At 49.3% G+C, this 12,028-nt stretch overlaps 1 protein-coding gene across 1 annotated transcript in view; it reads left to right on the plus strand.

Annotated features, from left to right (window-relative positions):
- The first annotated feature begins 599 nt into the window (after positions 1-599).
- Positions 600-12,028, plus strand: part of SYT17 (synaptotagmin 17) — a 43,699-nt gene continuing 32,270 nt past the window's right edge. The window contains exons 1-5 of the mRNA XM_054161328.1: positions 600-781; positions 3,798-3,815; positions 5,186-5,334; positions 10,285-10,433; positions 10,849-11,468. Coding sequence (XP_054017303.1) covers positions 767-781; positions 3,798-3,815; positions 5,186-5,334; positions 10,285-10,433; positions 10,849-11,468 — 951 coding nt within the window. The 5' untranslated portion in view covers positions 600-766. The remainder of the gene's footprint in view (positions 782-3,797; positions 3,816-5,185; positions 5,335-10,284; positions 10,434-10,848; positions 11,469-12,028) is intronic.

Here is a 12,028-nt window from a genome sequence, read left to right on the forward strand (position 1 = left end):
CCACCCACGTGCTGGGATCTGCCCATTGCTGGACCACATCCCCTCCCACCCTGCCTCTGGCTAAGACTAGCACGGAAGCCAAGCGATGCTCAGTGTGGTCTGTGGGCTACATGCCCGCTCTTTACACCAGCTCCTCATCTGAGCTTGGAAAGATGCTGGTGTCTGTGTTTTAACTTTGTTCAGCTCACAGAGCACCTGCGTCCGAGTTGAAACTCAGGTGTGTTGATGGCATCTCCTCACGCAGCCAACTCCTGGGAGGGCAGCGCTGATATAAAAATCGTGTTACCAGGCAAGGCCACCACTCTGCCACCTGCGCGCCTCTGCTTCCACCGGCAGCTCCCGCGCTCCGGGGGCCGCGCCGTGCTTCCCACCCCCGGCTGTGTCCCCGGGGCCAGGAGGGGTTTCCAGCCCTGAATTTCCGCGCCGGGCCCTCTGGAGGTCAGTGTTCGCCCGCGCTGCAGCGGACCTGTTGCAGCCCCGCGGAGGCTCCGCGGGCAGGGCCGGGCAGGAGCCGGCCCGCTCCGAACCTCCGCCAGCTCCCTCGGAGCGCAAGCCCCACGCGTGTTCTACCTGCCCGACCCGCCGAAAGGGGCGTAGGGTCCCCGCGCCCTGCGGCGACTCCGTGGTGCCTACGCGGCCGCGGAGCCGCTCCTCGCCCCCCCGCCCGGGGCGGTGCCGCACCGCGGGGCGTACTGCGGCGCGGGTGGAGCGGCGGGAGCTGCGCGGCGGGAGGCGCCGTGCGCGCCCGCGGAGCGCCCCGCGGAAGATGGCGTACATCCAGGTGGGTGCGGAGCGGCGCGGCCCCGGGATGATCCGCGTCCCTAGGCGGGGCGGTGGGGTCTGGGGCGTCTGCGGGACGCGTGCCGGCACCGCGGCGGGGTCCCCCGGCTCCGCGCCCGGAGCGGGTACGCAACTTCGGGTTAAGTTCTGGGGAGGAGTTCTCGCGGCAGCCCCCGGGGAGGGGCAGGTGGGGCCGGGGCAGGAAGCCCTCGGCCGCTCCTCTCTCAGCTGGGGGCAGCGAGGGAACCCCGAAGGGGTGCGCGCCCGGCCCAAGCCCGCACAAGCACTTTGTGGGAAGGAGGATGCTAAACCCCGCGGGCAGGATGGGAAGCGTTGGGGACTTCATCGGCACCTCTAGCCTGGGCATATCCCGGCGGGGTGGCGGCCACTGATGCCCTAGCTGTCATCTCCGCAGCAGCGTGGGGCGGGATTGAATTTCGGGCCGGTTTAACCCCGGAGCGAATTTTCCCCGGCCCTGTAGCTCCCAGCAGCTGTTTCCCAGCTGTAGCTCCGAAGGCTGCCGCCCAGTTTCAGGATGAGCCCAAGCGGAGCGTTTGTAGCTGCGTGGGGGAGCCCGGGCGCCTGGGGCGTTGATGGAGACACCCGCTGGCAACGCCACCCGTGACCCCCGCTCCAGTGGGGCCGCGCCCATGGCTCACCCCAGTTGGGGCAGAGCCGCCCCTCCTGGGGACCCTCGTCCTGGCGGGGATCTCGAGTGCTGCCAGGCTGGCGCTCGCTCTGCCAGGTGGTGTATTCGGGTGGGGAGGAGGGCAGCGGGGACATGTCGTTTTCTCCATCCTGTGATATTAGTCATTCTGGGGGAGACCACGCCATCCCTAGGCTGCAGTGGCCACTGTGGTGTGGCTTGTGAGCCTTCCCTGGGGATGTAACTGCAGGGGCACAACACGGTCTGTCACCTGTGGAGACCCCAGTCTGCTTCAGCGTCCCTGGGGACACGGCCATGGCAGGCTGTTGTCGTTGGTGTCTGGACCCCAGGAAGACCAGGGGGACCGGGCCCCTGCAGCAGGGTGTGGAGATGTACCCCTGCCTCACACCCAGCCCAGGCCACGAGATGCAGCAGGGACGATAGCCCTCCATGAGGGCTTAGTTCTGCCTGGAGGCACACACACAGTTGCTTCCTGCTTGCCCAGCTGGAAAGAAGGTGGTGGTGCGCGATGGTGCTCTCCCGACCCTGGGAGCTGAGTGTTTCTGGGGTTGCCAAGTGCATTTCAGCAGTTTTGCTCCCTGGGATCCCTCAGAACCTGCCTGCTAGAGCATCCTTCCTAAAATCTCAGCCCTTCCTCAGCCTCGACCCTCCAGCTTGCTGTGAGCCAGGTGGATGAACACAGCTTGTTATGTTTGCTTTCCTTTCATGGGCCCCTGCATTTGAGCCACAGTGTCACAGGTTGCTTGTTTAGCTCTCATGCACTGTAATCTTCAGTTCCTACTGCTGTCCTCCTGTTTCCTGGTGGAGATTTGTGGGTGGTCACAGACTCATTTCATTATGGTGCCTGTGGGACCCCTGTGTGTGCTCTTGGGGCTGGCGGCACTCCAGTGTGGTTTCACATCACTGGTGGCTGATTGTGAGCAGAAGGGCTTTCTGACAGGAGCCTACCCGTGTGTCCCTGTGGGCTTCCTTCACACAGCACGTGCTACAGCCTTCCATCGTGTGGCACGGATCCAGCCACTTCATTTCAGAGCAGTTTAAATATGCACGTTGCAGCTTTGCTAAACCCCTGTCACTTTGGCTGCAACACTGCATGAATAAGGAATGATAAAGCCTTTTAAACCACTGAAGAGTTTTCTTAAACAATTGGTCCATGGGTATCTGGTAATCACTGTCTTGTCACATTGTGCTGCAGCATTTCCAGTCCCTTAGTCTCCACTTCTAATAAGAGGTGGCCTTTTCACCAAGCACTGGTCTCTGGGTTTATAAAGGGAGGCTTGTGCCAAAATGTGATCCATGGGAGAGCTCTTTAAACTAGAGGCAACTCCTACATCCCAGCTTCTTTATACAGGACCGCTCTTACCCCTGCCATGAGCATAGAGCTAGCAACCAATTTCTGTGTGTGGCACGGTGGAGCAGAGTGGGTGGGTGGGTGGGGGCTGTAGGTTCTTTTGTTGTTTGTTTCTTTTGTGTGGTGGGTTGTTTGCTTTGTTTCAGGGATTCCCCCTATAAAAAGGCAGCCAGGACAATTAGGATACTCCTAAACGTTGTCAAGGGAAAGCAATAGAACAGAGATTTCAGCAGGCATCTGAAATGCTACTAAATCTCCAAGAATGAAGTGAGTCAAGCATAATATTCTCAGGGTGGCTCTGGGAATAAACCACTGGCTTGCAATGATTTCTTGCTTTGCTGTAATTTTTTTCTGTGACTTGGGGAAAGTGGCTGCAGTGCAGGTTTTCAGTGTGACTCAAGTTTTAAGCGCTTCTAATTTTTGTGTTCTTCAAGTCACATCCGAGGATGAGACCAAAGGTGCACGGCTACCTCAAGTGGTGTGTGTGTGATGGAGAGGATTCTGAGCCTGGAAATGCTGGTTTAACAAGTTGGCATTGAAACTGTTGATGTGGACTGAATCTGGAGGACATACTTTCTTTCGCCCCACTGTGGCATCTCACTGGGAAATTTGGATGTGGTTTGCTGTCAGTAGTTGGTGAAATTAGAGACAGGTTCTTGGAGGGGGAGAAGTGGTGGCATGAGATACCCCATTAGCAAGGGACAATGAGCAGGATTTTTGTGCTCTGAGATGGGTTTAGGAAGATTGTTCTTGGGGAAGGAGGAGCAGAGGGAGCTTGCTAGAGAAGGCCTGTAAATAGGAGAAGCTGATGCCTGGTCGGGAGACCTCTCCTGCCTCTAATATCTCCAAGGTACTGTACTATTTTCTCAGAAACTTAAGCTCATCCCAGGCCAGGGCATGTCATGGCAGAAAATTTAAAGTTATTTGAGCATTGCTAACCTGTTTTTGTCTTTTCCATTTTGCTCCCCTTTGCTTCATCCTGGATGTCTAAAAGGACAGTTGGAACCAATAAATGAGGTGAGTTAATCTGATGATTCACTCTCTGCTCTGTCTCCTCACTCCATCCTGAGGGGATTGTCTTGTATTTTCTGACTCTGCTGATGTCCTAGATATAAGTAATGCACTGCATTTTGGGCTGGTGATTCTTTTGATCTCCCCCCTCAGTGTTCAGGTTTTGTCCATGGGAAGAACTGTGTGTTTTACTGGAGCAAAGAGCCATGTTCTTGTGGAGTCTCCTCTGTATTTCTAAGAGGAAACCCCCTTTGCATGGTGTCATAGTGCCCTTGTATCTGCACACTTGTAAATACTGCAAGAGTTGCCACTATTGTGGGGGGTTATCTATGGAGAAGATTGCTCTTACTTTACTCCTTCAGCTTCTTGGGGACATTTCAAGGTCACACACAATTGTAAAGCAATTTGACCCTGGATGTGCAGACACTGTGCTCTTCTTGCAGCCCTGTGTGCCCTCTCAGACCGTGGAGTTTTGTCCTTTATTAGCAGTGCCCTTGTGCTGCCTCATGAATTGTCTTACCAGCTGCAGATGTTGGAGCTGGTGTGGGTGGGAAATGGAGTAAGATTTGCTTTTCTGCTCCTCTTGAAGCAAGCAGAGCTTTGAAGTGGAGGGAAGGGCATAGGGATGGCATGGACAGCACCATGCTGCCCCTCCCATGGGGTACTCACACCCTGTGGCAGTCACAGCAGAGGAGCACTGTTACAGGAGGTGCTGCCAGTGGAAACCTAAAGAATGAAATACTTTTCTGGGTCAAGTAACTTATGGGGGGCAAAAAATCATTGAAGGTTTCTCATTAAATTACCCATCATAGTGGGGGGGGTGGGGCATGAGGACAGTGTGCTTCTGTTAATCCATTCAAGTTTTTGGGCTGCAATGCTGCACACACATAGATCACACAAATACCACCTACTGATACGTCTGCAGGGATGAAATGTGTTCAGATTGCCGTGTTAATTAAATAGACCCTTGCTGGATTAAATCAGAGCTTTCCCTTACCTTCTGTTTCTAATTCCTTCTGTTGTGTATTTGCTGATCTATTAGTTTGTTGATGTGTGTGAAAGAATAAGCATGTTTTCACTCTAGCATATTGCTGTGCCATAGTGTTTTGTAAATCACCCTCTTGGCAACCTACATAATAATACATTGCTGCTAGAGGGGAAAATACCTGTGGTGAATGCTTATTTTCTCCTGTCTAGTTATGACATCAGTGTAGCTGGGCTGATAACTGCATAGCACTTGTCTGTTGATATAGGTGAGATAAACATAGTTCTTAATGTTCTGTTGCAGAAACACCAACATAAATACAGCTGAATGTTATTTTTCAATAGCTCTTGATGGGTTGTGATCTTGTACTTTGTTTTTCCAATGGCTCCAGGGTCTCCTTGCTCGAATCTCGGATCTCTTGCTGTGCCGGTGGACTTGTAGAAATTGTTGTCAGAAGTGCTTCGACTGTACCTGTTGTCAAGCAAATGAAGATGAAGTTGAAATCCTGGGACCTTTTCCTGCTCAAACTCCAGCCTGGCTGTAAGTTTTGAGGTGCAATTTCCTAGCTTTCCCTGAGGAGTAGGGGCTACTCAGCTGTGATACAGAATGCAAATAGGACATTTGGAGGGTACCACGGAGAAAGGAGGAACCTCCTGCAGGGGATGGGAACTTAGGCTGCACAAACAGCAAGGTGAAAAAGGGCAGGCCTCTTAGCTCAGATAGTCAGGTTAGTCTTTGTAAAACACTTTTCCAATGGGTAAGGCAGGAGTGATTTTTTGCAAACTAGCTGACAACTGGTTGAGCTGTGCACCCTTTCCAAAAGATGCTGTTCATCTCCAGTCCTACTTCCTCTTCAGACGGACCAGCCCTTCTGAGCACTCCAGCTTGGATGAAATCCTCATGAGGCTGTTTTGGAATATTTTCTTTTCCTAGCATGAAGGTGGTTATCATACAGGCAGATGAAAGGCATACCCCATATGTGCTCTGAAGGGGAAATTAATTTAAAGTTTCATTTAGTAAGACTTGATCTCCTGCGTCATCTTGGTGCTCATCAAGATTTCCTCTCGAATCATTAAAGAGCAAGAGAGGCAGCATCAGGTTTTATCTGGGGCTTTGATTAGTGCATTTGCAAATCTCTTACAGAGGAAGTCAGTGAAGTTTTCTCTGTTCTGCTTCCTTTCATTTGGGAATCTGCAGCACAGAGGTGACCCCTTGGAGGCATTAGTGAAAACAAGAAAGGAGCAGAGGTCACCTGTCTTCCAGTGGCTACTCTGTCAGCCAGGCTGTTTTCTGTAAGAGCAGATAACTTGACAGGCATAGCTTCAGTGTGGTCAGAAGCTGTGGCACAGGAGATGCCTATTTAGTGTGTCATATGATGCTCAGAAGTTGGTACACAGGCACTGAGACGCTCAGTCAATTTTATCTGCCCCTGTGAGTACCTACTGTTATTCTGTGTCAGATCTGGAAGGTCCATGGCGTGATGCTGCAAGAAATTATCTCGCATTTAAATCACAGTCTTATCTGTCTTCTCTTTTGAATCCACATAGAATAGGGTGGTAATTAATGCTGAAGCAATGAAAATAGGGATATCCAAGATGTGTTAGTGTTGTTTTCAACATGGAGCAGCATATTGAAGAGTCTGGTATGTGCGCAGAAGTGAATTCACCTGCAATCAGTGGGAAACGGAAACAAAATCAATGCTAAATAGGAAAGCACTGCACACGGGAGAGCACAGTGAGGTTGCAGCATTTGATGTAGGAGGATTGCTGCAGGAAGAGAAACAAGTAGGTAGGTTTGTTGTGAAAGGATGCTTCAGAGTTTCTCTGGTGTGCTGAGGGGCAGGAGGGACACCGTGTGTTTGGGAGTGTGGAGTGATTGTTCCATGGTGTAGTTTTTGACTGCTGGATCCTTCTGTCTATAGCAAAGAGGCATTGTAAGGATTGAAGCTCTGTTCTTCTGATCTCAAAACTTGGGTGTATGGTGATAACAGATGAGGAGACTATGCCACAGGCAGAGAATATGGAGACCTCTGGGCTCATAAAATGCCTGTATCTTTTTACCCTAGTCCTGCTCCATCTGAAAGACTCTACAGTGATCTTACTAGACTGCCCATAAGCAGAAGACAAGGCACTCTGGAAGAGGGGGGTGGGAGGGTGGGAAGGCAAGCCCAGTTTTTCAACCATGTTGCCTTTTATTCTGAGCCTGCTCATGCTAGCAGCCCTGGGTAGGGTCCCTGGGACTGCAGCCTAGGTCATGTATCCATATTTTCTCCCCTCTTCATGTGATCCTGGTGTAGTTAGGATCTTCCTGTTCTGCTCTAGTGCTGAAAGAAGATGAGTTCCCAGAGACAATACCTGAAAGGGGCAGCAGGAACCACAGAGGACACACGAGAGAGGTAGCTTTGTGAGAAGGTGTGGATGCTGCCATGCCTTAGGCTCAGTGAAGCTGCCATCTCCTCTGGCACTGTTGCAAATCCTGTGGTCTCTAAGGATGTCTGTTATAACACACATGTTGGTGGGAACCTGGAGATCAAGCTTTGTTTGTTTGGAAAGGCTGTTGGCTCCTCTTGAGCTGGGAAGGAGCCAGGGTGCTGCCAGGGAAGATGAAGATGCTTTAAGCCTCCAGGGTGGAAGCTGGTGAGGGAACCCAAGAATGACTCGAGTAAGGAGGGCAAAGGAGGAGATACAAGGAGGGAAAGGAGGCAGGGTTATGGGAGGAAAGATGGGAGAAAATAAACCTGTGGAGGAACAAGAGTCTGAAAGATAAAAAGGATCAGTAGGAGGGCCATGCTTTCTGTGTGTACAGGTTTAGGGTGGAAATGATCCCATGCAGCCTCTGCTTATTCAGAAGTCAATTCAGATTTCTATTGTTCACTGCATCAGTTATAAACGCTTAAATATCTGCATGTGTTTTTGGAAGCAGGAAATAATGTCTGGAGTTAGATGTGTGAGCAGAGGAAGAGTTTGGGGTTGGTCTCAGAACAAGGTGTTTAATGGATGTGGTTTTAAGTTCTTAGAGATCTGTATATGCCAAGTGACCCCTTGTCCTTTTTTTCCCCGCTTTGAGAAGCGGGGTTTGGATTCAGTGGAAACCCTTACCATGGAAGATGGATTTGATATCACCATAGCCTGCATTTAGATGTATGCACTGGGTTTGGGAACAAATCAATTTATTGTATTTTAAAAATAGATCTAGGTTTTCAGCTGAGATCTGTTAGTCTTGCCATTGCTTCATGGCCTCAGGACACTGGTGTAATGCAGAATGCAGTTTGCTCCTTCCATACTCTCCACACCCAGAAGACTTCTTTTATGGTCTTCACTGGCCTACTGGCAAATATCCAAATGTCCTCTGCTTAATAATCTATCTCTTATTTTTTACCCTGTGGGTTTTTCCCTTTGACAGCCCTGAGACACCTTAGTGTCCTGCAGATTCAGGAGGGGATGTTGAAGCTGCAAGTTCAAGCCCTTCTTGGGAGAGTGTTGATTTTTCTCACTTTCTAAACTTCTTACAGTGGCATCTTATGAGGAAAAAAAAATTACTGAAGTGAGGGTGATTGTAGTGGCTCAAATGGCCTGGCAACCTCTTGTGTCATGAGGAGCATTTGTATCCTGGTCTTTTCAGAAATGGTCTGGGAATGAGGGTGTATGTTGGAGCTCCCTGTTATGGACTGTTCTACACAAACCTCAGAGATAAACAGCACAGGCTCTGCGAGACTGAATTAACATCAGCATGCAACTCCTCTTCCCAAAGGTTCAGCTTAAACAGAAACAGAGCTGCTGCTTTAACCAGAGCCAAAGTTTATTTGAGGAAAAATTATTGTGGCTCAGCAGCAATTTCCTTACTAAAGGTCATCTGTATGTTATTAACTTACTATTACGTTTACCCATTGTAGAACATCCTTAATGCTTCTCTTCCTGATTCCCTTTTCACTCTGCCTTCTCCTCGTTCTGTGCATCTGCTTCTCAAACACTAGGGTATCCAAATGCCACCTGGGGTTGTGCAGATCCTCATTTCTGCGTGGAAAAGCTATTTGTGTTCCAAGTGCTTGATTATATGTCAAACCACATGATCTGGGCTGTGGAGTTGTGCAAATATTGTGTGCTCCTTTTAGCACAGGGTTTGGTTGTGATTATTAACAGACTGTTTTGGTTTTTAACGTGGATGAGCCGTGTCACTCTGAATTGGTGAGATTTGCATGGATCCTGTTGTGAACTTTGTGGGTTTGGATGAGAATTTCCAGTTGAAGTTTATTTTACATTTGGGGGCCTTTTCTCCAAGCTGACTGCTTTTTGCAGAGTGCATTTATTGCTGTGCTCAAGTCATTGGTTAGTGAAGCAAGTGATTCAACACGTTTCATTTATACCCAGGCCATGCATGTAGAAAGGGGGAATCAGGAGCAGAGCTCACCTAGTATTCTCCTTTGCTTTGCTCATTTCCCACTGATGCTTTCCTCACAATATGCTGCTATTTTGTGGAGTGCTCTGTCTCATGGGTTAACCACAAGGCTCATTTGGCATGAAGCACTACACATCACCCAGCATTATGTGATTTCATTTCCATCAGCTCCCCTCTGAAGGTGCGCTTGCAGGCTTTATCTCTGGTAGTTGTTACTGTCTACTCTGGCTCTTCCTTCAGGCAAGGCTGGGAGGTCAGGACTGCTTTTGTGAGCCACTGTGGCTGTGACACATTGATTTTTATTTATTTGTAACCAGAACATTGTTTTATATGACAGCAAACACTGTGTGTACATAAATAAAACCAAATTGAAGTGAGACCTGTGTGTGGAGTCTTCTCAAAGGTGCCACAGCTCTCATCAAAACTTGCTTTGTTATTCGCATCCTGCCAACTTCCCTGCTCCCACCAAAACCCTTGGGCAGTAAAATTACTTTCTGCTGGGAATTGCTTTTGGTTTATAGAAGTGGATAGAAAGCAGCCAGTTAGCTGAAAATGCCCATCAATAAATAGCTCTTAATGAACTGTATTTGTAAGAGAGAGTTTTGAAACCTTAGTGGTGCACCTGCAGAACAGCATCTTGCTGAGAGCTGGGTGGCAGGTTGGAGAGGTCTGAGCATGGTGGTTTCCCATGCTGGGTCATTCACAGCAAAGTCTGTGCTTCCAAAGAGTAGCTGTGAATTAACACCAATAAGCTACTGCTTGGGTTTTATGCTTGGTAGGGTTTTGTTTCTTCTTTCTTTTTTTTATCTTCCTTAAAGACACATAATGCCTCTGAGGATCTGAGCCACGTGTACCTGTGTACTCCAATAATGATATAACTCTCTTTGAAAGACAGGCAGAAAGCTAAAGAATCTGTTTCCTACACAGATCTGAAGCCAGTTGCTCAACCTTTTGCTTACCAGGTAGATCAGAAAATACCCCACAGCATCCAGAGATGTGTGCCTAAGATTAGAGCCAGAATACCGGAATGCATTTTAATCATAAATATACTCCTTTTGCTGGGTTGAATCACCCAAAGGCCTCTTGTTCTAACAGGATAAGCAGCCAAAATGAGGACAAAGATGGAGACTCTGATAATGCAATCAGTGAGCTGCCTCCCACTCTTCAGGATGTTTCCCCTGACAGAAGGCGGTCATCTTCAGATGCATCACGGTCCACTTACAGCCTCACGAGGCGGATTTCAAGTAAGGTCGTCCTTCCAACGCTAATGTAATTCTTGTGGGGAGGAAAAGCTAACTCTGGTGCTTGCTCTTTCATCTTTGAGACAGGGAATCAAGTCAAGTGGAGGGTACATTGATTAAAATCTCATTCTGTCCTGTGGGAAGGCAGTGGAAGGGGGAAGCTCTTCTCTCTTTTTCTTGCTGAATCATGCACTTGGTCATTCCCTGTGGAAGTGGGTGGGGGGGAATAGGTAGCTGAGCTTGCACTTCAAGGTGCTGTTAACTGTCGGTGATGTAATGGTGAAAAGCCCCATTGGGGAGCCTGCCGTGCTGGGCATGGCACGGACACAGAATAGCTGTACCTGAAGAGGCACAAGTTGCCTTGCACTGGCTTCAGCTGAGTTTCTAACAGTCATATTTGTGCATTTCTCTCATTCAGGTTTAGAGTCGAGGAGGCCAAGCTCTCCGTTAATTGACATTAAACCTATTGAGTTTGGAGTAATAGGAGCTAAGAAAGAGATCGTTCAGCCAACTGTCCTGCGGAAAACCTACACCCCAGATGACTATTTCAGGAAGTTTGAGCCAAGGCTGTACTCTCTCGACTCCAATAGCGACGACATGGACTCCTTGACAGACGAGGAGATCTTGTCGAAGTACCAGCTGGGCATGCTGCACTTCAGCACTCAGTACGACCTGCTGCACAACTACCTGACAGTGAGAGTCATCGAGGCCAAAGATCTGCCTCCTCCGATTTCCTACGACGGGTCAAGGCAAGACATGGCTCACTCCAACCCCTACGTGAAGATCTGCCTCCTCCCCGACCAGAAGAACTCCAAGCAGACCGGAGTGAAGCGCAAAACGCAGAACCCGGTGTTTGAGGAGAGGTACACATTTGAAATCCCCTTTTTAGAAGCCCAGAGAAGAACTCTGCTTTTAACCGTAGTGGATTTTGACAAATTCTCACGCCACTGTGTTATTGGCAAGGTGTCAATGCCCTTGAGCGATGTAGACCTTGTGAAAGGCGGACACTGGTGGAAAGCCCTTGTGCCTAGTTCTCAGGTAACAGAACTTGTCAGATTGTTGCCCCAATTTTTCTCGCTCTGTTTGTCACGGTTCCCTTGCTTGTTGGCAGGTAATGGGGGGTGCGTGTGTGTGTGTGTGTGTGTGTTCTAATTAGTCATTGTCATCTCGTTAATGCAGCATCTGCTGGGTTGAATTAATGTGGGCCTGTAACTGGTCTTACAGCTAATCCTGTGAGGTCAAGGAGCTGCCTTTCATATTCAAAGGAGGTGACATGACAAAAGATCCTCTGTCGGCTTTAATGAGAACAACTCAAGACTGCTTTGGAGGTCTGCACCTTTCTGGAATATTTTTCTTGTCACCACAGTGACCTGCATCCATTCCCAGACACTGCAGTGACACCATCCTGTCTGGGTCACTCCTGTGGTTGTTAGCATGACTCCGCTCTGCGGACACGAGGGGAGCCGCTGGTGTCAGTTTCAGTAGTGATTTGATTCAGTAAAGTGCATAGAAGACAATCTCTGCAGACTTTGTGGCATAATGCATGAGCCAAAAATGGTGAGAGTGGTAGATTTATTTCTGTCTTTTTTTCCTTCTGT

The sequence above is a fragment of the Dryobates pubescens genome, chromosome 4 (genome assembly GCF_014839835.1).
Source record: "Dryobates pubescens isolate bDryPub1 chromosome 4, bDryPub1.pri, whole genome shotgun sequence".
NCBI classification, from domain to species: domain Eukaryota; kingdom Metazoa; phylum Chordata; class Aves; order Piciformes; family Picidae; genus Dryobates; species Dryobates pubescens.